This window comes from Brassica rapa, chromosome A09, assembly GCF_000309985.2.
Source record: "Brassica rapa cultivar Chiifu-401-42 chromosome A09, CAAS_Brap_v3.01, whole genome shotgun sequence".
Taxonomy (NCBI): Eukaryota; Viridiplantae; Streptophyta; class Magnoliopsida; order Brassicales; family Brassicaceae; genus Brassica; species Brassica rapa.
In genome coordinates, this window is record NC_024803.2 from 40,938,836 (window position 1) to 40,962,934 (window position 24,099).

Genomic DNA, 24,099 nt, shown 5'->3' on the forward strand with positions numbered 1-24,099 from the left:
TAGGCCAATAATTTCTTACATGACCGGAAAGTTTATTTCCAAACTTTTTTTTGTCAGGAAAGTTTATTTCTTCATTTCTTTTCTCACGTGGTTTATTGTGTAGATTATGTAATTCACAAACTTAATTGTTATTATTCGATGATCGTATTAGATATCACATTTTATGTTGATCTCTTTCATTAGAGATTGGCTTGTCAATCATGATTGATATTCTTATTTAGTAGATGAAATGTCAGGAAAAAAGCAAATAACAAATTCCATCAAGACCGACACCATCTCATCCGAGTTTAATGGACATGCTAAAATCACCACAAATCAAATATACAACTATACAAATGTGCCTAGTTACAAAACGACGAGGTGAAAGGTGCCACGGGGACAAGAGCAGAGCCACGTTGGCATTGTCTGAATTTACAAGTGAAAAGAGGTGATTGATAGCCAATAAAACATGCCATATGGGGATTGTAATATAAGAGAACGAGGAGAAAACTGCAAGTCATGAAAGGCCAGGCCAGAAAGTGCTCAAACTTGCCAATTTACTTTATTATATATTATATATCTAAATTTTGTGTTATTGAAAGATTGAACAAATGAACATGGCTCATTTAATCCCACCGCTCTCCTCCAACTTGGAAACCTTCAATTCTGCTAATTTTTGGCGGCTGGACAATGCTAAACAACTGATTATAGTGATGCTGGTATGATGATAATAATAATAATGTTATAGTGATCAGAGTATGACGATTATAGATGCTAGTTTCACAATGAGTTTTATTATTTGTGTTGAGATGATATAAAAGGATCCAAGATTCTTGTTGGATAAGTACTAAATAAATCCAAATGAATACTAAATTGATGGTTAAACAAATGAGTTAAAAAAGAGTGGATTTTGCTTGAGAAAACTTGTAACGCTCCGTCCGTCCACGTCCGCTCTCTTAGCCGGTGGGCCTCATCCGTCCGGTGAACGGTGCATTAATTTTTCGAAAGTTCACAATCATTGTTTACTAACCTCAATTACCACCCGACTTTTCTCCGTGCTTTGGCCTCATTTGCATATCCATCCTTTTATTACTCCAGCTCAAACACACTTAACTCTGGAGTTCTAAATGAATGTGTGTCGAAAAAAGTAAACCAACTTTGGTGACATAGATATCCAAATCAATTATCTTAAGTTTTTTTTACATATACCAGAAATTGAGATTTTACAAAACTATCCTTCAGTTAAGTCTTCAGTGACTTTGTTCTCGTACTCCACTCCTGCTTTGTAAGAGGAGTTACGCGGTTTGAATGCTCTTTTATCTCAAGGAAGCAGGCACACTTTGCTTCCGAGTGTTACATTTCTCTCCCCTTGATAGCGTAACGTGGTCGATGACTACGGATTAATTTGAAGTGGTCACATATATCATGTGACAACAACTTAGTCTTTCCAGGGGGCTAAACCTTGCAGCTCCATGAGCTCATATTCAATAATCATCTATTTTGATTTCTTACTCTTAATTTGTTTTCATAATATCACAGTATATATTTTATCCTTACAACAACAACATCATTTATTATTTTTACAACAGTTTGCCTTCTATTCTTTTAAATTATTTTAAACCCCCGAAATTTTGAAATTTTTACTAAATGGTCTAGAGCCCCAAAACTTTTCGGGCCGGCTCTGGCCCTAACCACCCTTTTGTTCCACATCGCGGTTTGCTGGAGTTTGGTTTCCCTGTTTGGTCTTGGAAGCAATGGAGCTGCTTTGGCTATGAGTGTGTCTTTCTGGTTTTACGCTGTGATACTAGCATGCTATGTGAGATTCTCCACTTCTTGTGAGAAGACTCGCAGCTTTGTATCCAATGATTTCGTGTCTTCTGTCAAACAGTTCTTCCATTTCGGGGTCCCATCAACAGCAATGTTGTGGTAAGTCAATTTAACTTTATTGATGGGTCAGGGTCTGCTTCCTCCTATATCACTTGCAATTTTCGTCTTTTTTATATGTATAATAGCCTAGAATGGTGGCTATTTGAGCTGCTCATACTTTCCTCAGGACTACTCCCAAACCCTAAACTGGAGACCTTTGTGCTTTCAATATGGTTAGTAAAATATACACATACAGTAAAAAAATTAGAAATTAATAATGTTAGGGTTATGATATTTTATTAATTTACGGAAAAAAAATCTGGATTTTTATTTTAGAATATTTTTATTTTATAAAATAAATAACATAATTAATTTTACCAGTTATACATTAATTAAACTTTTGAATTTTGACTTTCATATTTTTTTATTATATTATTTGGTGTATATAAAATATGTTTTATAAAAATTATAAACGGTTTATATATAATTTTACTAAATATTAGCAAAATATATGAAAATGTTAAGAAAATATAGAGATGTTTTTGTAATTTTACTAAATATTAGTAAAATGTATGGAAATATTAAAAAAAATATAGAGATAATTCTATTGTGAAATAAAGCAAATAATATAATTGTTTCTTTGTGCTTATATAATATGTATATATACAAAAAAATATTAATTTATGATTTTAACGGAACCTCATGAGTGTTGATTAGTCATGTCTTTACGTATTGTGCAAAGTTCCAAATCTAACATTATTGGTTCCAAGAATAATTCCCTGTGCAGCTAGGCGCTTCTCGAGCCAAAACACAACGTGGTTAGCATTTGGTTTCCTCTCATCGACTATAAATGTGATGGTGAGTGAGTTGTAATGAAGTATTTGTGATGTTATATACACATGTTGTAATCGCCCCAGTTTTGATCCTTTCCTATTGCTATTGTCAGATATATACATGAGCCTCTTTAAACCGATTTAATTATCCCTTTAATTAAACCCCATTCTTAGGGGATTGAATTGACATGTAGTTTCATTTTTTTGAAAAAAAATCCGAGTAACAAAATACCCTATCAATCACTTCAAAACCTTGGTTCTCACCAAAACGGTTAGGACAGTGGTTAAATTCACCGGAATTGGATCCGGACAGAGTGAACCTCTCATGAAGAAGACAAACAAGTGACCAATTTTCTCCTCAACGAAGGAGCGTGGAGATCGTCATCATCCTATTGTATAGATTTAGTGTCGAAGATTTAGATTATGTCCACACCTAGTTTTGTATATAGGTGCACCTCGAAAAAAAATTTAGTTTTTGTGAAAGGAATCGTTTGGAATCATGAATTATTATTAGTTTTTCCAAAATCAAATGTTATTAGATTGTACATATAAAAAAAAACCTAAGAGAAAAAAACTCATCTCATTCTTTTATACTAAGAGGGTCTAAAGAAATTAATGATATAAAAACTAAACTGTAACAACTCTAACTTGTTCTTCATTCACAAACTTCCAGCAATTTCGGAAATCTTCAAATACTGGAGGTAGATGAACTGTGTAAAGAGGTTCAATGAAAGCGGCTAGGAACCATAACGAACATGGTATACCGAACCATAGGGTCAGACGTGGAGAAATACAATAGAGGAGGTGGAGGAGAATAGCGAAGCCAAAGATGTGACAGATACGTCCCACGATGTACATGTCATAAGCTTCGACTAGGACAATTGCGGCGGACCAAACCAGGCAACTCGCTATGCCAGAAATGAAGTACCAAACAATGAAAAGCTGGAAATAAAAGTTATTTGCGGTAAAAGCAATCTTGTGGTGTGCCATATACAGGATTGCTGCAACGTTGAGGATTATGAGGATGAAGCTCATCACCAAGTCGTATTGTAAGTTCTTGTTTGTCCTGCAGCAACAATTTAAATTAATTATTATTTTAGCCTAAAGAGTCAACAATTTAGTATAGTAATGAATTAGTAAAGAAAAAGTCAACTTGGTTCTCACCACCAAGTACGGAAAAGGGAAGGATGTCCTTGGAGAACAGTAGCAGTAGGCATAGCATCAGCAACAGTTGTACCCGTCATGGCTTTTCTTTGATAATTAATTGGTAATTGATCGATTGTGTAGAAGAAGACTCTCTGCAATCAAAGGTGTATCCCCTTCGTCAACCCCTAATGATATATATACAGATACGATTGCATAACCTGGTTTCTTTTGGAACATCAGAGGGTTTAACAAATCTACAAAACATCTGGTGGTGAAGGACTGGGTCCAAAAAGGGGGTTATCAGTTTGGTTGTTTGATTGAAACAAGGGTGAAAGAGAGCAAAGCTAAGGTAATTCAGGAAAAAGTTTTCCCTAGCTGGTCTTTTATCACAAACTATGAGTATCATCGTCTTGGCAGAATTTGGGTAATTTGGAGTCCTAAGGTGAGAGTCACTCCGTGTTTTCAGAGTGCTCAGATGATAACGGTCTCAGTGCTTCTGGAGGGAATGGAGGAGGAAGTGTTCTGTTCGTTCGTTTATGGATTTAATTTGGAGGAAAATAGGAGGGAGCTCTGGAGGGACATCAAGTCTCATCACGACTCACCTATTATCCGGAAGAAGCCTTGGTTAATTTGTGGGGATTTTAACGAAATATTGAGTGGTGTGGAGCACTCGAGATTTGATGTAAATCATGATTCAACGGGAATGCGAGAATTTCAGGAGGTCACCAATTATTGTTCTTTGGTGGACATGTCTTATCAGGGTCCGAGACACACATGGAGTAACAAGAGAGATAATGACATTATCTGTAAGAAGCTGGATCAAGCCTTGGTGAATGAAGAATGGCTGCGAATCTTTCCGCAGGCCTATTGTGTCTTCGAGGCTGGAGGGTGTTCGGATCACCAAAGGTGTAGACTCACTATAAAAAGAGACAGTCTGAAACCAAAGAAGCCGTTTAAGTTTGTTAATGCAGTGGCTGACATGCCGGAGTTTCTACCATTGGTTAGTGAATTCTGGTCGCAAACTGTGCCGCTGTTCAACTCTACTTCTGCTCTCTTCAGGCTGGGGAAGAAACTAAAAGCTTTAAAGCCTTTGCTGCAGAATCTGAGTAGAGAAAAAATTGGAGATATTATAAAGAGAACAAAAGAAGCTTATAACAAGTTATGCGAACTTCAGACCAAGACTCTCGATGAGCCCTCACAGGCTAACATGGTCATGGAGTCAGCAGCTCTCTCAAGATGGACGTTTTTATCAAAATTGGAGGAGAAAGTACTTAGCCAGCGGGCTAAGATTCACTGGTTGGTGATTGGAGATGGGAACAACAAGACTTTTCACAGAGCGGCAAGAGTTCGAGAAGTAAGGAACTCAATCAGAGAGATAAAACGCGAGGATGGTTCTATTGCTGACAACCAGGAGGATATCAAAAAAGAAGCGGTGGACTACTTTAGTAAATTTTTGAATCATATTCCTCAAGACTATACAGGGATCAGTACGGAAGCACTAAAATATCTGCTGGCTTATGATTGTTCCGAAGAAGATAAGAACATGCTCATGGGTGGGGTTTCAGAAGAAACGATCAAGAAAACGCTGTTTGGTATGGCTGCAGATAAATCCCCGGGCCCTGACGGGTTTTCCTCAGATTTCTTCCGTGCTACATGGGCCATCACTGGTGGAGACTTTGTTCAAGCGGTTCAATCCTTCTTTGTTAAAGGGTTTCTCCCCAAGGGGATCAACTCAACAATCCTGTCTCTTATTCCCAAGAAGGATGAAGCAGTTTATATGAAAGATTATCGCCCTATCTCATGCTGTAACGTGATTTATAAGGTGATATCTAAGATATTGGCAAGCCGTTTGAAAAGATTGCTCCCTTCTTTCATCTCATCAAACCAATCAGCTTTTGTTAAGGACCGGCTTCTAATGGAAAATGTTCTACTAGCGTCGGAGCTTGTGAAGAATTATCATAAAACATCAGTATCAGCGAGATGTGCTCTAAAGATAGACATTTCCAAAGCCTTCGATTCTGTTCAGTGGCCGTTCCTGTTATCAGTTTTGGAAGCCATGGGTCTGCCTGAGAAATTCATCCTATGGATCAAGAAATGCATCGAGCTTGCTTCATTCTCTGTTCAGGTTAATGGAGAGCTAGCCGGTTATTTTAATAGTAAGAGGGGATTGCGTCAAGGGTGCTCTCTCTCGCCGTTTCTGTATGTTATCTGTATGCAAGTGCTGTCGAAGCTCCTGGACAAAGCTGCACTAGAAAGGCGCTTTGGGTTTCACCCGTATTGCAAAGACCTAACTCTGACCCACCTGTGCTTCGCTGATGATGTTCTGGTGTTCTCCGATGGGTCAAAAAGCTCTATAGAGGGCATATTGGAGGTGTTCAAAGAGTTTGCAAAGCAATCGGGTCTATGTATAAGCCTGGAGAAGTCGACGTTGTTTTTGGCAGGGGTTCAAGAGGATGTTAGTGACGACATTCTTCATCAGTTCCCCTTTGAAGCAGGTTCTCTCCCGGTGAGATATCTTGGCCTACCGCTGTTATCGAAGAAGATGTCAGTGGCAGACTATGCTCCTTTGCTCTCGAGAATTAAAAGCAAGATTAGTTCCTGGACGGCGAGACACCTATCTTTTGCGGGCCGTCTTCAGCTAATTGGCTCGGTACTATACAGTGTTATCAATTTTTGGCTATCAGCATTCCGCTTACCTAAACAATGTATTCGAGAGATCGACAGTCTCTGCTCTGCGTTTCTCTGGTCAGGTCCGGTTTTGTCTTCGCAAAAGGCAAAAATTGCTTGGTCAGATGTCTGCAAGCCAAAAGAAGAAGGAGGTTTAGGGTTGAGATCCTTAGAAGAAGTAAATAGAGTTTCATGTCTGAAGTTGATTTGGTGTATTCTATCCTCCAAATCCTCTCTGTGGGTTCAGTGGATTCAGCGATATCTAATAAGGAAGGGGTCCTTCTGGAGTTTCAAAGAAACAAGCTCTCTAGGGTCATGGATGTGGAAGAAGCTGCTACAGCTCAGACCCTTGGCGAGGGAGCTATCAAAAATGGAAATAAATAATGGAGTGGCGACATCTTTCTGGTTTGATAGGTGGTCTCCGTTGGGAGTTCTGATCGACCTAGCTGGAGAAAGGGGTAGCTTGAGGCTTGGCATTTCGATGAACTCAACGGTTGAGAGTGTTGTGAATACTTATCGAAGGCGAAGACACCGGAACCCTGTTCTGATCCAAATTGAGAGCGAGATTCTATCTCTTCAGGAACAAGGTCTCTGCCAAGAGGAAGATACCTGTCTCTGGATGCGTGAAAATGGGGAATTCAAACCGGGGTTTATAACTGCACAAACGTGGAATCTTACAAGAGTGTATGCTCCTCGTGTTTCTTGGTTCAAGGGGATTTGGTTTAAAGAAGCTACACCAAAATACTCCTTTCTAAGTTGGATTGCAGTTCATAATAGGCTATCTACTGGTGACAGGCTGCTCAGGTGGAATCCTCAAGCAACATCTACTTGTTGGCTTTGTAGTGCTGCCACAGAGACTCGTGATCACTTATTTTTCGAGTGCTCCTTCTCTGCCGAGGTCTGGAGAGGAACGATAAGGGGACTGGATGGCGCAGTCTCTTCTGTTCAGTGGTCTAATCTGTTGCAAAGACTGGTGATCGGATCGCGGGATTATATATCTACCTTTCTCCTACGCTATTGTTTCCAAGCAACAGTGTATGCACTCTGGTTCGAGAGGAATAAACGCAGAGTTGGAGAGTCTCCACAGTCTGTAGCTCGTCTGCTACTATTTCTGGATAAGTCAGTTCGCAATAGAATCTCTTCTTTGAGAAAGAAAGGGGGAAACAAATATGAGAAGGCCATGGAGATATGGTTTGGAAGTAGATAATCTTCTAATTTTCTTCTTAAAAACAATTCCATAGGGGTCTCTTTTTGTACAAAAATAGCATTAGGTTGTACAAATGTTTTTTGAAGTGAATAAAATTTAAAATTCTTTCAAAAAAAAGATTGCATAAGCCAAAATACGCATTCCAAGCATGATTAGGATTTTTCTTTTTGTTTTCCTTTTTTCAATCACAAAAAGTGCTTCTTAAATCTAATCCCAATTCCAAAATAAAGTGAGATTACGAAATAAATTATAGTTTCGCTAAAGTAGTAAAAATCAAATTTTGTCTAATATTCTATAACTCCTGTAAAAATCAGATAATCCGGAATGGATAAATTTTTGTTTATCTCCGGAAAGAAAAGAAGATTATCATATGTGCTACAAAAATGATGATCTTTCACTTCTAGATTGGGCGTACTTGATTGTGCTTGATTGGAATTTATAGGAGAGATCAAACAAAATGCTTTTTGAAAAAATTGTTACGTACTAATCTGGATGACAAAAGAGAAATGTGACTACATGGTTGACAAGCGGTTCACGAACATGCGGTTCGGTTGACAAGGTTGATGCCACGGTTGCATGCTAAGGATGATGCCTGATGATGAACGATTTTATCCACATTGATAGTCTCCGTTCTTTGAAAATAAGAGAGAGAGATAAATGCAATTATTTGTGTTTTCTAAACAACCAAATCCCATCATAAAATTAAGGAATTGATCCTTTGCATTTTTCCATTACATTTTCCATTAAATTCCTTTCAAATAACATTTCTATTAAATTTACCAAATATTGAATAACACTATAATTTAAATGAATTGATAAAAGATATAATTGATTAACACTAGAATTTGAAAGAATTGATAAAATACACAATTGAGTAACACTAGAATTTAATGGAAACTATAATTCCTTCAAATTCTATCAAATTTCTAAATCTAATACCCCCACCTAAGACCTAAATAAATCGAAATGACTACTAAATTGATGGTTAGACACATGAGTTACAAAGAGTAGATTTTGTTTGAGAATACAAAATTTTCCCATCAAATGAAAGTTCGAATCTTATTTCCACACCATATGAAAGTTCGAATTCTAATTTCACATATATTCGAAGTTCTAATTATGTTTCCACACAAACGTGGGTTAACAAGGGTCTACTATTTACCAATTATACCAATTACTTGTTTCGAAGGTCTGATGCTGCGTGGTCGGCGGTAACCAAGAGTGCGGGGCTTGGCTGGGTCGTGGTGACCCGAGAACAGAGGAATCTGTTGAAGCTAGGAATCTCCTTCACCCCATCAGCGCTCGTTGCTGAAGCCCTTGCCATGAAGGAAGCGATGATGACGTGCTGTAGGCTGGGTGTAAAGGACGTGAGATTTGAGTCAGACTCACGATTGCTGATTAATGCCATCATCGGCAAGGACCCTCTGTTGGAGATCTACGGAGTGGTGGAGGATATCCACATTCTTTCTAACGCTTTTGATGTGTTTAGTTTTGCTTGGTTGTCGCGAGAGAGAAATGGTGAGGCTGATATGTTAGCCAAAAATGCTTTAAGTTTGTATGAACAAGGGGTGGTTGTGGCTTCCTTAATGCCCCCACCAAACTAATTTATGAATGCATGTGTTTTGTGACAAAAAAAAAAAAAACCAAAATGATCTAACTTAAATCGGGTTTTGACTAATTTTGACCTGATTTAAACCCTTTTTTACCAGGAACAAAATCTCATTTTTTTATATCTTCCCCTTTTGGAACCCTAGATTCAAAGGAGTGAAATTGACGAAACCTCCAGATGAAATTTGACATCGACTGCGAAGGGATTGTTTGCTTATAGTCGAAACCAATGAATGGTGCTAGTGCTCAGTCGAACCCATCTCTTCGTGATGGATCTGATGACGAAGAGGAGATGGAGAGAAACAATTTCACCGTCGAGCCTCATTTCTGACACCATTGATGATCCACTTGAATATCCATAGACATTATTCATCCTTCTCTTCAATTTCTGAATTTCCCCAATTCAATTTTTGGTTTACGATTTTGGGATTTTAATGGTTTAAATGGGTCGGGTCAGGACAATGATTTTGAGACTGAATCGGATTTATAATTAGTTTTTTTTTGTCCTAAACGGTTTAAGTACGGTTTAATATCGGTTGTACCAGATCAACCAAAAATATCGTATATATGTGGAATTAGAATTTGAACTTTCATATTGGTGTGGAAATAGTATTCAAATTTTCATACGAAGGGGAAATGGAACTATGATCAAAGTCTCTGTGAATTTGGTGATATATGATAGTTCTGATAGGGCGTCAACCCGTGAACAACCCTTCACAAAAGTACAATAAAGCTACAATTTTGTTATTACAAAACACAGAAAGTCTTTAAGTCGAAATATTCATGTTTTGATGGTTTTATAGCCGCCTCATGTTCATTATCATACAACTAATTATGATCATTTACATCAAAGAGGCATGATTATTGATTTACCCAGTAAAAACGCTCGATATCACACACACATTTTTGGAACACAGTATAATTAACGAACCAATAATACAATTTCATACTAGCAATATGCCAAACCGTTTTACCTTTTCATTACTTAGTTAATTCTTTAGTATTTTGGCACTTCTATTAACTTAACATATTCTACGATACTTAATATATTTTTTTGTTTAGCAATATCACGTTTACCATTAAAGATCCGATGATGCCATAGTCCATACAATCGAAGGTCCAGTGAACTGACGGTAGGTACCACTGATCACACGGTCCGTTGACCAGAGAGTTCAGATATCATACAACCAAATGTCCAACACTGATCTATCGGTCCATACGATCAAAAGCCTACCAATCCGACCATCCACGTATATACTACCAAAAGTCCACTGGCAGTCTATGCGATTGAAAGTTCACAGATCCGACGATCCTTATATCATCCAACCGAAGGTTTACCAACGTGACTCTCCATATTATAGAAAATTCATTGATCTGGTGATTCATAAATACAATTTGGTCTCCCCCGCCATCCTCTCGCCTCCGTTAATACATTATAATTTCTCTTTATTATATACTATTTGATGATACGAAGATCACACCAGGATCCTCGTGGAAAATTTATAATATTTTGTTACTCGAAAGTCAAGTAAATTAATAATAATAATAATAATAATATACTTCCACGATTTGCAAAGAAATTTCTTCATTGATATTGGTTTCTTTCTGTCTATAAAGATTCCATTTCATTCTTGAAAACTTGGAACACTACAATGGAAGAGCCATTTCTTCTGAGAGAGGAGGAGTTAGTTCCCGTTAAAACGACATGGCAAAGAGGTCAGCTCACCGACGAGCTAAAGAAAGTGGGCCGCTTAGCTGCTCCTATGGCCACCGTGACCATTGCTCAATACCTATTGCCTGTTATATCAGTTATGATCGCCGGCCACAAAGGCGAGCTTCAGCTCTCCGGCGTCGCTCTTGCCACCTCCTTCACAAATGTCTCCGGTTTCAGTATTATGGTAATAACTATGCAAGACTTTCTATTTTAATACTCTATTTAGATTATGGTAATAACTATTCGATTTTCTATTTGTCTTAAGTATATGCAGAATTTCTCACTATAAATTTATTTATACTATTAAGATATATTTCAGTACTTCACGCTATTATAGAATTTACGAATTTCAACTTTCGTATCTATTCCTGAAATTAGTATTTTTATTCTTGTTTGTATCATAAAAGTATTAGCGCATCTCTACAAATTAATGTCTGATATTGTAATAATACACTTTTAGCTCCACCTTTAGCCTATTTAAATTAACATATATAATATATTTGATTAAATAATTACAAAATTAGCATAGATAATTTTAGACGTTTTTATGTTTCTGAATTTTTTTAGTAAACTATATAATTTATATTCTTATAAGAAATATCATGTTTGGTTCTTCATTTGGATTTATAAATACTGAATATATCATTTTGTAAGGTTCTATGAAATAAATGTTACTATAAATAAAAATATGGAAACATTTTTATTTCTTTATCAATCGAAATATGTGTTTCAAAGGATGCTTTGAAAGCTCCTGAACCTTTGGTTGTTGGTGATGCCTTTTTACTGCTCCCAACTAATTTCTTTATCAATCGAATGTGTTTCAAAAAAAAAATAAATAAATAAATAAAAATATGGAAACATTTTTTTTAACTTTTAGCCTTACCCGCCTCCCAACACCTAGACACGGCACTGGACTCCGTCCTCTTCAAACTGACTCTAAGATATTGAAAACTCTTTGTGCAGTTTGGATTAGTGGGTGCATTAGATACACTTTGTGGCCAAGCTTATGGAGCCAAAGAATACGAGAAACTCGGAACCTACACATACTCCGCCATTGCCACCAATATCCCAATCTGTATCCTCATATCAATTATTTGGATTTACATGGAAAAGCTTCTGATCTCTCTTGGACAAGACCCTGACATCTCCAGAGTCGCTGGCTCCTACGCCGTTTGGCTCATACCGGCTTTGTTCGGATATGCTATTGTCATACCAGTAACTCGGTTTCTGCTGACGCAAGGGTTGGTTGTTCCTCTCCTCTATTGTGCCCTAACCACCCTTTTGTTCCACATCCCAGTTTGCTGGAGTTTGGTTTCCGTGTTTGGTCTTGGAAGCAATGGAGCTGCTTTGGCTATGAGTGTGTCTTTCTGGTTTTACGCTGTGATACTCGCATGCTACGTGAGATTCTCCACCTCTTGTGAGAAGACTCGCTCCTTTGTATCCGATGATTTCGTGCCTTGTGTGAAACAGTTCTTCCATTTCGGGGTCCCATCAGCAGCAATGGTGTGGTAAGTCAATTTAACTTTATTGATGGGTCAGGGTCTGCATCTAGTCCTCTCTCACTTTCAATTTTCGTCTTTTTTATATGTATAATAGCCTAGAATGGTGGCTATTTGAGCTGCTCGTACTCTCCTCAGGACTACTCCCAAACCCTAAACTCGAGACCTCTGTGCTTTCAATATGGTAAGTAAAATATTCACATACTTCAATTGATTGACAAAGTTTTTTTTAAGCAGTTAACATTTATTAAGAACTTTGATAAAAAGTATATTTTATATAATTTTATTGGGCTGTTTCATGTCATGTTACTATGTCAGCCTTACAACAGAAACTTTGCACTATGTAGTTTCATCTGGAGTTGCGGCAGCTGTGAGGTATATGATCTGAATTTTTAACTCAAAACATCTTTAACCTCCTCACCTCAACCATGGATTGGTTTCTTGTAGCACACGCGTGTCAAACAATTTGGGAGCTGGGAGTCCTGAAGTTGCTAGGGTATCAGTATTGGCAGGGCTTTGTTTCTGGCTGATGGAGTCAGTTTTCTTTAGCACACTTCTCTTCACCTGCCGGAACATCATAGGATACGCATTCAGCAACAGCAACGAAGTAGTGGACTATGTTGCGGAGCTATCTCCTCTGCTATGTCTTTCCTTCATTCTCGATGGATTTACTGCAGTTCTTAACGGTGTTGCTAGGGGAAGTGGGTGGCAACACATTGGAGCTTGGAACAACGTGGTGGCCTATTATCTCGTAGGAGCTCCCGTTGGACTTTACTTAGCTTTCAGACGTGGGTTTAACGGGAAAGGATTGTGGTGCGGTGTTTTGGTTGGATCCTCTGTGCAAGCAACTGTTCTGGCTATAGTCACATCTTCCATGAATTGGAAGGAACAGGTGCAAAGACATTTCAGCTTGATCTATATCACATTCTGTGTTTTTTTTTAATAATGCTTTAAAGTAAATGGAATCTATATATAATTTGCAGGCTGAGAAGGCAAGGAAGAGAATAATCTCTACTGAAAATGGATTAGCATAACGAAGAATGTTTTTTAATTAATTACTACATTTTGAGAGATAGCAAGACTTTGCTTTTCTTCAATTTTGGTGTAATATTTTTATTATAAACAAGTTAATAAAAAACCTCACGAGTGTTGGATTATTCATGTTCTTTACATATCGTTCAAATTTCCATTCCTTACATTATTGGTTCCATATGGGAATAATTCCCTGTGCAGCAAGGCGCTTTTCGACCCAAACAGAATGATCAGTTCTGAGAAGAGCATCTTCTGCTAAGGAGTTGATTGTAATGTTCAAAGATGCCCCATCCAAAGCCTTTTGTTATTCAGTTTGAAACTCAAATGATTTGTTGGTATAAAGACACATGTTGCTTTCTACTTTGGTGATCTTAAACCCCCCAGTTTTTATCCTATTCTTTTGCTATTGTCAGATATACATTAGCCGGTTTGAACCGATTTAGTTAAACCACCCCAATCTTAGAGACTGATTTGGTATGTAGATTCTTTTTTTGTTAAAAAGTCCGGGTAACAAAATACACCTATCAACCAGCTGAAACTTAGACTATCAAATCATGATTTTTACAGAAGATCAGAGCAGTCGAGATGGCTTAATAGACAGAGCAGCTTACATGACTCTACGGACCAAACATCTAAAGATTTCTTAGACATCGAAATTATCAAAGCTCTTTGTTCCCAATGCAAGCACAAAGGTTCCGTGGTGTAGTTGGTTATCACGTCAGTCTAACACACTGAAGGTCTCCGGTTCGAACCCGGGCGAAGCCATTATAATCTTTTGTTCATTTTCATGAAAACATTTCAATTTCTTAAAATGTAACAAAAAAATTCGCCGTTGCCGGGGATCGAACCCGGGTCACCCGCGTGACAGGCGGGAATACTTAGAGCATCCCCATTAGTGAACTTATAGGGGGGTTCACACACATTCCCAAAAAAAAAAAAATATTAAAATAAGGAATAGTGATGAACCTGTCTCTCTCCACCCCTTTCCAGTGAACCTGGTTCATCACTGTAGCGCGGACCCCACGGCACGTGGCGGCCCGCGACTGGTCCGAAAAAATATTTTTTTTTTTTTTTTTTTTTTTTAAAAACAAAAATCAACTAAAAAAAATAATAAAAAAATGTTTTGTGAACCCCTTTCATGGGGTTCACTAATGGGGATGCTCTTACCACTATACTACAACGACTTAGATGCTCACGCTTCTGTAACAGAAGCCAAAGATTAGACTGACAATTACATGCGTTTGTTTGCTGAGAGAGAGAGAAAAATATGTTTTGTGTGGAGTTACTCTTCATAATCAACTAGAATATTCGTCATAATTCCAAGTGTTGGCACCCTGAGTTGCTTCTTTACATACATATTATCTGTGAAGAAAGCGAGTGTTGATCATGACTACGTTGTGACTCTTTTACACAGTTGTATCGCCTTGTCTCTTACAAATCTAGCACCTCTAGTTTACACTGAAACCTGTGCTGAAAAAAAAAGGAACTAATCAGAGGATTAATCTACTAATAACAGTAGAAAATCTTTTGATACTAGCATTTAGAAGTTCTCACATACATATTATACAAAGGAAACAGAGAACAATAAAACAGAACAAAAAATGGTACAAGTGCCTCCTCTTACTTCCATTGTGGTTTTATCTTTGCTTTGCTTTGCACTGAGTTTAAGAAATGTAGCTTCCCATTCCTCTTTACCTCTACCAGTTAAAAAAGACCCAAACAGTCTAATGGCCATTGGAAGAAACCCTGCGAGCTGAACCGCACGAACTGAGAGGCGTTCGAACTCAGGAGGAGGGTATGGCTGCCTGAAAGCAAAGCGTGAGAAGAGTTGAAGTGCTTCATCATATCTTAAAGACCCGACTTCGTACACATGATTCACTTCTGACTCCTCAAGAACACTCTTGTCTTGAGTAATTAAAATGATTCTACTTCCTGGAGCAAACCAGTTAGCATACTCTTTGATCCATTGCCCTTCTTCACCGTCCTTCACACCATCAGCTACATGGAGAACTTTCCTGTGTTTGTTTCTTGCTTCAGTTATCTCATTCCTCTCATGATCTGAACTTGTTAGATCTTCTTCCACTTCAATGTTTTCTAGAAAAAAGATGTGTATGAAACTTGTTAACATATCATTTTATATGTTTACAATGACTAATGTACGAAGATCAAATGATGATTAATTTCAGTAATTACAAGTTGTAATTGCAAAATGTCAATTATGATATATACTTATGATTTTCTTTTAAAAAAATTTCTAAGAATTATTAAAAAAGATTTAGAGTTTGAGTATAAATTGGAAGAATAGGATTTGGTGTTTGGCGTTTATAGTGTATGTGTATGATTAAGTTTAGAATTTAGATTTTGTATTTAAAGTTCATAGTTATAGTGTATGTGTTAGAATTTAGAGTACAATTTAAATTTTTAAAATTTGTAATTTAATTTATGATGTAGGTTAATATGAATTAGGTGGTTTAGGGTTAAGATTTAGAATTAAGTATATGGTTTGAGTTTTAGAATATTCTTAGAGTCTAAATATAAAATTTATATTATAAGTTTGAAATATTAGATTTATGACTTTGTATGTAAGATTTAATTTTTGGGTTTAGGGTGTAGATTTAAGATAGTGTTTGAGGTTAAGATTTTAAAATAATTAAATTTCAAGTTTAAATTTAAGATTAAGGTCAAACTGTTCTGAACTTCATACATTATCTTTTAATCCTCCATCGCTCGTGATCGAGGTTGTCTTCCTCTGCCGGTGACTTTGTATAAAGCTATTATAAAACCTTTTATGGAAGAAAAAAATAAACATAAAGAACAAAATGATTACTTTTGTAAAAGGAAGATGACAAAATGTTGACATTCTTTTTAACAAACAATCAATTATTTTTAGAGTGAATTGGGTCAATATACCCAAATCGATGAGAGATTAGATAACTACCAGAAACAATCCCCATCCACTGTAGATAATTGTGTTCCCATTCCTGTAACATGAAAAGGAGAGATGAATTTGATTTGGCATGATTTTTTGATGTACAATCTTAGGTCACTATTTAGATGTAGGTCTGCAGCTATTATATTCTCTTTCCACTCATTTTATTAGGAAATTATGTTAGGTACATTCGAAAATCTGAAGAAATTTAAGAAAAATCTATGTGTAGTAGATAAAGTATGGTACTGACCATAGGTATGTGACATTTTAGTTTATATTGAATGTTAATATTTGATATTGTATGCTAACTATAAACACATGTGTTATTTTAATAGTTGAACCACAACCAAAGTCAGCCTCTATACATGATTACATCCAGCTGGAGATTACATGACACATGCACCAGAGGCATACACACTTGGATCTCTAATCCTAACACCTCCAATTACAGGCCAAAGAAGACAAGGATGTTGTCAAAAGGTGAATTCAAGGTAGATCTAAGCTAACTTCAGCTGATACCGAACATGCACTGATGTGATTGTTATTAATATCATTAATCGTTATTGAAAGTTTTCAACATCAAATTGATTGTTCATGAAACAAGGTGTCATAGGGTGAAGAGAAAGAACCTGTAGGAAGTGTGGTGAAACTGATCACAGTCGCGCTCTCTGCAAAATAATGTATAACACTATTACTTAGCGGTTACACATTAGTTTTGAGCCTTGAAGTTCACTTGAAAACACGTAGAAGAGAAGCAACTAGAACAGCGACTAGCGTGATGCAGATAGGAATGCCTATAAACATGAGTGCAGTTGTATTCTTGAGAAGGTGGATGATATAGCAGATCCTTGTGGCTTGATGATTCAGTACATAAAAGGGCATATCAGTTTCTTTGAAAAAGGTTCTTTGTTGTACCTATAAAAGAAAGGAGATTGTTTCAAAAAAGAACTACATAAATCATGCTAGAGACTGGATCCAGAGTATAAATATTCACCTCTTCGTTTGGTTTGTCCCTAAAATGTTCTACAGAATCAGCTTCTTCAAGGGAATCACATCCGTGTGCATCAAGAAACTGCAGACTCAGTGGGAGTTTTTCCACTGATCTGAGATTCTTGCAGTTATTAAGGCAAAGAGTTACCAGTGAGGTAAGATCTCTGATGCTTGATGGCAATGCAACAAACTCATGGCCGCTGAGATCTAAATTTGTCAACTTAATGAAATAGACGAGCTGGTCTGACAAAAACTCAACATTGTTGCAGTTTTCAAGGCAAAGCTCAAGCAAACAGTATCTTCCTTGTTCCTCACTTGTTTCAGATAGTTTCACCAGTGATCTGAGGTTCCTACAGTTGGTAAGAGTCAGTGTCTGCACCTGTGTTAGCTTTGGCAACTCCTTGAGCTTGAAGCAGTTTCTAAGCCAGAGAGTTTTCAACCGGGTGAGACTAACCATAGCTTCTGGTAAGTTCTCAAAATCATTCCCACTGAGGTCCAGCTTCTCTATGAACTCCAACTTATGGATCCCATGAACCCCAGATGGAATCTTCCGGATGTTTAAGTTCACTAGCTTTAGCTCTTTAAGATCAGGAAAATCTGGAAAGCTGTCAAAGGAGAAAGATTCACTGTTTTCTTTGTGGCTGAACCTCATGATGCTGAGGGAGTTGAATCTGTTGCACTCTGAGATGAGCCATGGTGATTGCTGCAGATTCATTGAAGATGTGACAGGGATCTGTTGATCAGAGTTAAAAGAAACATATTCAGCAGTTCCTCTAAATTTTGAACAGAACTCAAAACTTATGTCTCCACCAATGGATATGTTTATAAGTGCATCCATCTTCACTTTTGCGTCTGGAAACTCCAATCCAATGTGTTGCTGCATTGTAGGTTTCCGTATAAAAAACTTCAAGGCACTTCTAAGGCCTCCATAGTAAGATAACTTAAGCTTCTTTAGTGTAGACCTTTTCCCAATAGACTCCGGAATGCCTTTTAATCTTGTGCAGTGTTCCAAAGCCAGTTCGTCAAGACTAGTGATACGTGAAAGATCTGGAAGTTGCTTGAGATGCTTAGATCCTGTTACATCTAGTCTCTTCAAACTCTCCAACATCTAAGCAAGATACAATTACAACAAAGGTTGGATCAGAATCACACAGACATTAATTAATTAGCTGCAGAATGAAAGAGAAAGATTACCGGTGTTCCGCTCCAGAGTGTTCTTAAATCACTGTGACGCAGATTGAGTTCAACAAGAAAATATGGATCAGCATCAGAAGGCAGGGTTCTCAAGGGGAATGCATCCCAATGGAATAGCCGTAGGCTAGGAGGCAAGAGATGTTGGTCTGGAATGAGTTGCAGCTTTGACTCTCTGGAATCTACATGCTTGTAGACTTTGAGAAACTTGAGATTATGCATATGGCCAACGACACTGGCCTTCATGGAAAATGCACAGGCCAGGTTACACGAGTGTAGGGACATGCATTCAGTTTGTTCACCTCCCTGATGATATCAAGACAAGCAAAAAAAAACACCTAGGTCAGGTTAGAACAGGTCAAAGAATTGTCTATTAATGCTTACATCTCTGAAATTAGTCAGTGCATAGCAAATATCCTGAGGATCTCTGAGGAATTTTCTAGCCAAAGAAGTGTCGTCACGGATCATTTCTCTTGCCATTTGTTCAACCAACTTATGCATGATTACAGATCCGTTAGTTGATATTTTGATGAGAGACTTCTCAGCTAAAACTCTTATCCACAGGCTGCTCTGAGGTATGGGTCCATGGAGAAGGGAATTGATACGCTGGAGAGTGTCTCCGTTGAAGAGACAAGCAACATGAAGGAACACATTCTGGTGTGGTTTTGGTAATCCCTCGTAGCTAATTTTCAAGATTTCCATTGTATTCTCGTCAAGGCTGCTTTCAAGTGCAGTTAAAGCTTCCTCCCACACCTCAGGAGCAGCCGTCCTTCCACGGAGAAACAATGCATGGGCTTGGATAGCAGAAGGAAGACCGTGAGAAAGCCGAGTAGCTCGGATTGAGAGTTGTTCAAAACCATCACAAGGAGGAGGTCCTTCAAAAGCAATCTGTTTAAACATCTTGAGAGCATCCTTATCATTCAAGCAATTAACCTCATAAACGTTTTCTACTCCACAGGTGTTCAGCAAGCCCATATCTCTAGTTGTTATGATGATTCGGCTCCCTGGACCAAACCAGTTTTTCTCTTTGGCCAAGGCGTGTACCTGCGCCACTTTATCCACACCATCAAGCACAAGAAAAACCTTTTAGTGCCCAAGCCACTTCTTTATCTCTTGACATCCAGCTTCCACGCTCCATAAGCTAATATCATCAGAGAGGATACTGCAGAGCATTTCTTTCTGAAAATGCTTTAGATCATGGTCATGCTCTTTACTAACACTCTTGATGTTTTCTATGAAACAACGAGCTCTAAATCTAGGTGAGATCTGGTCATAGAGACACTTGGCTATTGAGGTTTTCCCAATCCCTCCCATTCCCCAGATTCCTAACACTACAACCTCATTGGACTCAAGATCCAGTAGATGATTAAGACCTTCCATGTGAGCTTTCATCCCAACAATATTGCCTGAGTCTATTTTCTGCATCAGTGTCACACGTCTTGATATGTCTCTGGCAATTTCTCCAACCATAACAGCCTCATCAACGCTAACACAAAATGAATACACACTGATGCAACTTCAATTTTCAAATACTTACAAAGATATACTCCCTCTTTCTACTAAGATAGATGTTTTAGAACAAAAAAAATTGTTTCACAAATATAGATGTTTTATGTTTCTTATGCGTAAATCGTAAACTTCAAAAATATTAAGAAGTTTATTGAATTACTATTAGTTAAAAATTATTGTAAATTAATAATTACAGAAAATGAATGATTTAAAATAATAATTTAATGTGTTTTTTTATTATGTGTGAAAACACTAGAAAATATATTTCTAAAGAAAAGAGGTAAGTATATATACAGTATTTTTGTAACTATATATGGTAAGAAGAGCTTACCAATGTCTTGAATCCAGGCCTGAAAGGTTAGCTATTAGGTGAAGAGCTTCTCTCCACTTGTGAACTTTGTGCACCATTTCTGGACGACCCTTGTACCGTTCTAAAGAGAAACTCCCTAGCTGATGCCTGACGGTGGAAGGATCAACTCCATAGAAGACAGGGAAGACTTCAAGTGTTCCCTCCTTCATATACTCCATTATCAACTGAAGTTCCATTAAGCACCACCTCGAGGTAGCGTAGTTCTCGGAGAGAACCACAACCGCGAAGCTGGAACCCTTGAGAGCTATGTGGAGTTGGTCGGAAATGTGGTCTCCTTTCTCAAGTCTTTGGTCGTCTTTGAATGTAACAATCCCTCTGCTATCAAGTGCTGCGTATAGGTGGCTGACGATGGTTTTGCGAGTGTCTTCTCCTCTGAAGCTGAGGAACACGTCATACTTGGATACACGAGGGACAGAGGAGGAGGAGGAGGAGGACGCCATTGTTGAAGTCGTTGAACGGTTTGTTCTATGGTGGTTAATGCATAATGGACCATGGCTTCGTTCTTCTTCTTAAATGTGATGTGAGAGCAGCTTTGGTTATTTCTGAGTAATTGTTGATGGAAGAAAATTTGTGTGGAATTTTCATTCTATAAAAAAAATTTCTCTTATAATATATATTTTCCTCATATAGTATCATTTTATGCTAATGGTTGACTGACTTTTCAGTTACAAGTCAACGCTAAGTGGCTTCATTCTCTACTTCCTCCACATGGGACTCGCTTTAGTATTCATACTGTCACACATAGACACAAAAGATAGAAGTGGTCCAAAAAAAAAAGTGAACCAGAAACCAAATGTCTTCTTCTTATTCATTTTTGTTGGCTGGAAGAGAGTTGGATGTGTTCTTGAGTTTCAGCGGTAAGAAAGCTCTTGACATGGACTTCGGTTATGATTTGTCACGAAATGGCATCAAGTCTTTTAAATCTGAAAGCTGGAAGGAGAAGAGTTTCAAACCAATCGATAGACAAACATTGGAGGCTTTGACTGAGTCCAAAGTTGCAGTGGTCATGACCTCTGATGAAGAAGCTTCTTCCGTTGGGTTCCTTGAAGAGCTCCTTGTGATCCTCGAGTTTCAAGAGAAGCGTTCACTCACAGTCATACCAATCTTTTTAACAAAGCGTCCTTTAGATATGGAAGAAGTCTCTCACCTGTTTCCGGAGAGAGACAGGACGTGGAGGACTGTGATCGCCAAGCTGGAGAACATATCTGCGCAGTATTCACTTTCTAGGAACCTTGCGGTGATTCACGGAACGCACCGGATCAAGCAGGTGGCTGATGACATTAGGCTTATGTTTCTCTCTTGTGCGTCTAGTGACTTTAAAGGTCTTGCGGGAATGGATCGTCACTTGAAAGCGTTTCATGAGCTGTTGGCTTTGGACTCTGACAAAGAGGTTCGTACTGTTGGCATTTGGGGTTGTGCTGGTGTGGGAAAGACAACGCTTGCGAGGTACGCTTATGCTGAGATCTTTGTAGAGTTTCATACACATCTTTTTGTAGAAAACATCCAAGACATGAAGCAAAAGCTTCTAGAAAACATTGAAGTGGAAGAAGATGTAACAAGTTCAGATCATGAGAGGAATGAGATAACTGAAGCAAGAAACAAACACAGGAAGGTTCTCCTTGTAGCTGATGGTGTGAAGGACAGTGAACAAGGGCAATGGATCAAAGAGTATGCTAACTGGTTTGCTCCAGGAAGTAGAATCATTTTAATTACTCAAGACAAGAGTGTTCTTGAGGAGTCAGAAGTGAATCATGTGTACGAAGTCGGGTCTTTAAGATATGATGAAGCACTTCAACTCTTCTCACGCTTTGCTTTCAGGCAGCCATACCCTCCTCCTGAGTTCGAACGCCTCTCAGTTCGTGCGGTTCAGCTCGCAGGGTTTCTTCCAATGGCCATTAGACTGTTTGGGTCTTTTTTAACTGGTAGAGGTAAAGAGGAATGGGAAGCTACACTTCTTAAACTCAGTGCAAAGCAAAGTAAAGAAGCAGTGGAAGTTTGGAAGATTATGGAAGCATCAGAAGATGAACATATTGTGGAAGCATCATCACAAAGATAAAAACCACAATGGAAGTAAGAGGAGACACTTGTCCCATGTAGTGTTCTGTTTTATCTTTCTCTGTTTCCTTTATGTATAATATGAGTATGTGAAAACTTCTAAATGTTAGTATCAAAAGCTCAACCTGTTTTTGTGTTTCTTGTAAACTGCTTCTATTGTTACTAGTAGATTAAAACTCTTGATTAGTTTTTTTTTTTCAGCACAGATTTTAGTGTAAATTAGAGGTGCTAGATATTTATGATGAGACAAGACAATACAAAGCCACTGTAAAAGAGTCACATAACTTAGCCATGATCAAGAATAGTTTTGGTCACAGACAGTGTCCAAATCTGTATATAAAAGAGTAACTTGACAAACACATTTCTTTCTCAGGTTAAACTCAGTATCCAATCCACACAAAGCAGCATGTTAATTGACTGTCAGTCTTTTTTTTTTTTTGAAACACAGCTTACTTTCATTCAAACTCAGTTGTTTTGGTTACAATAACAAGAGGGAATGTACCATCCTCTTTGATTAAAAAGATAAACTACAATGCCAAAAGCAGATAAAATAGATAGTTCTTCATGAGAAGATGACAGCGAATTCAAGACCAAGCTTAAATGCGTCGATAAGGCTTTCACAACAAAGTTGGATAGCTGAGAGATAGTCACATGAAAAGGTGACGTTAACACCCAATCCGCACCTCGGAGTATCGTCGAAACGAAGTCCGCTGCATCTTCAGGTCCCGAACGGACCGCTCCACAAGATAGCAAGACGGTTATAGATATGGATGGACACTTCCATTTAATGTTTGGAAGGGAAACACTCTTTAACAAAGAGGTATTGGATAGCACGGTTCGCTTCTTCACGAGGACTGATGCTAGTGGTGGTGAAGGCGATCCCGGTGAGCCCACCGGTAAATGATTAGAGAGTAAACTCTTCGCACAAGAGAAATAGGGCGTTGTATGTAAATCTGCTTCGGTAAAAACTCCGTTGAACCCATCGGAAGTCTTCAGGCAATTAATCAAAGAGATTAAAAACCCCCACAAGACTGTGGGCTGTGAAAGCAATGGACTGGACCATTTATAATTAAAAGCAATTGGGCTAACCAAGCCCAAATTCAATATCTGAAGGCCCAGCTTAAGAAAAGTAGAATCGTGACCTTGTTGGAAAAGTGAGGCGGAGGAAGCGCGGTGATTGGCGGTGACGGTGGTAAGGGAGATGAGGGACGTCGAGCCCATGACTCTAAACTGGAACAGTTTCGGATCTAGAAACCGCGTTTTATGTGGAATCCCACTAACACCGGTCAAGACATCAGAAGTTGTTGTCTGAGAATGAGCTTGCGAAGAGATGGAGGGCGAACGTCGGTGAGGATCTTCTAGCCGGAGTGACATCGAGAGGGAGAGGATGAAATACACGGATCTGCGGTTTGAGCTTACAGATCTGAGACCACGATGAGGCGGGCGGTAAAGGGTGAGACGGCGGGTAGAGGATCTACATAGATTCACAGAACGGGAGTCCCCG

At 38.2% G+C, this 24,099-nt stretch overlaps 6 protein-coding genes and 1 non-coding gene across 7 annotated transcripts; 4 read left to right on the forward strand and 3 right to left on the reverse strand.

Moving 5' to 3' along the window:
* Nucleotides 1–28: 28 nt before the first annotated feature.
* Nucleotides 29–3,922, reverse strand: LOC103842789. The gene is made up of 2 exons (XM_033278545.1): nucleotides 3,881–3,922; nucleotides 29–3,779 (listed from the first exon to the last, which is right to left on the reverse strand). Exons 1-2 carry the CDS (start codon nucleotides 3,920–3,922, stop codon nucleotides 3,306–3,308), a joined length of 516 nt encoding a protein of 171 aa, XP_033134436.1. The 3' UTR covers nucleotides 29–3,305.
* A 4,742-nt stretch (nucleotides 3,923–8,664) lies between these two features.
* LOC117127842 lies at nucleotides 8,665–9,302 on the forward strand. The gene is made up of 2 exons (XM_033278546.1): nucleotides 8,665–8,705; nucleotides 8,888–9,302. The coding sequence occupies exons 1-2, from the start codon at nucleotides 8,665–8,667 to the stop codon at nucleotides 9,300–9,302; spliced, it is 456 nt and encodes a 151-aa protein (XP_033134437.1).
* Nucleotides 9,303–10,906: 1,604 nt separating this feature from the next.
* Nucleotides 10,907–15,263, forward strand: LOC103842738 (protein DETOXIFICATION 3). The gene is made up of 5 exons (XM_033281301.1): nucleotides 10,907–11,204; nucleotides 11,984–12,528; nucleotides 12,617–12,703; nucleotides 12,838–12,894; nucleotides 12,967–15,263. Exons 1-5 carry the CDS (start codon nucleotides 10,959–10,961, stop codon nucleotides 13,460–13,462), a joined length of 1,431 nt encoding a protein of 476 aa, XP_033137192.1. The 5' UTR covers nucleotides 10,907–10,958; the 3' UTR covers nucleotides 13,463–15,263.
* TRNAV-AAC lies at nucleotides 14,243–14,316 on the forward strand. Its single transcript has one exon. It is a non-coding gene; the product is annotated as a tRNA-Val (tRNA).
* On the reverse strand, nucleotides 14,983–15,679 carry LOC103842790 (disease resistance protein CHS1-like). Its single transcript, XM_009119453.1, has 2 exons — nucleotides 15,176–15,679; nucleotides 14,983–15,021 (listed from the first exon to the last, which is right to left on the reverse strand). The coding sequence occupies exons 1-2, from the start codon at nucleotides 15,677–15,679 to the stop codon at nucleotides 14,983–14,985; spliced, it is 543 nt and encodes a 180-aa protein (XP_009117701.1).
* A 218-nt stretch (nucleotides 15,680–15,897) lies between these two features.
* Nucleotides 15,898–20,980, reverse strand: LOC103842739 (disease resistance protein RML1B). Its single transcript, XM_033281300.1, is given in 5 exon segments — nucleotides 15,898–17,395; nucleotides 17,475–18,578; nucleotides 18,665–18,967; nucleotides 19,046–20,147; nucleotides 20,502–20,980. Coding segments are annotated over 5 exon segments (3,174 nt in total). The 3' UTR covers nucleotides 15,898–17,209.
* LOC103842740 (disease resistance protein CHS1) lies at nucleotides 20,980–22,781 on the forward strand. The gene has a single exon (XM_009119402.3). The coding sequence runs from the start codon at nucleotides 21,334–21,336 to the stop codon at nucleotides 22,594–22,596; it is 1,263 nt and encodes a 420-aa protein (XP_009117650.1). The 5' UTR covers nucleotides 20,980–21,333; the 3' UTR covers nucleotides 22,597–22,781.
* Nucleotides 22,782–24,099: the final 1,318 nt, after the last annotated feature.

What these genes read in the sequence shown, in the direction of transcription:
- LOC103842789 (XM_033278545.1), bottom strand. Translation starts at nt 3,922, where the DNA reads ATGACGGGTACAACTGTTGCTGATGCTATGCCTACTGCTACT. An exon ending in ATGCTATGCCTACTGCTACT is followed by an intron (nt 3,780 to 3,880) that starts GTTCTCCAAGGA and finishes TTGACTCTTTAG; the next exon opens with GCTAAAATAATAATTAATTT.
- LOC117127842 (XM_033278546.1), top strand. Translation starts at nt 8,665, where the DNA reads ATGACTACTAAATTGATGGTTAGACACATGAGTTACAAAGA. An exon ending in AGACACATGAGTTACAAAGA is followed by an intron (nt 8,706 to 8,887) that starts GTAGATTTTGTT and finishes CTTGTTTCGAAG; the next exon opens with GTCTGATGCTGCGTGGTCGG.
- LOC103842738 (XM_033281301.1), top strand. Translation starts at nt 10,959, where the DNA reads ATGGAAGAGCCATTTCTTCTGAGAGAGGAGGAGTTAGTTCCCGTTAAA. An exon ending in CCATCAGCAGCAATGGTGTG is followed by an intron (nt 12,529 to 12,616) that starts GTAAGTCAATTT and finishes TATGTATAATAG; the next exon opens with CCTAGAATGGTGGCTATTTG. An exon ending in GGAGTTGCGGCAGCTGTGAG is followed by an intron (nt 12,895 to 12,966) that starts GTATATGATCTG and finishes GGTTTCTTGTAG; the next exon opens with CACACGCGTGTCAAACAATT.
- LOC103842790 (XM_009119453.1), bottom strand. Translation starts at nt 15,679, where the DNA reads ATGTTAACAAGTTTCATACACATCTTTTTTCTAGAAAACATTGAAGTG. An exon ending in AAGATAAAACCACAATGGAA is followed by an intron (nt 15,022 to 15,175) that starts GTAAGAGGAGGC and finishes TTTTTTTTTCAG; the next exon opens with CACAGGTTTCAGTGTAAACT.
- LOC103842740 (XM_009119402.3), top strand. Translation starts at nt 21,334, where the DNA reads ATGTCTTCTTCTTATTCATTTTTGTTGGCTGGAAGAGAGTTGGATGTG.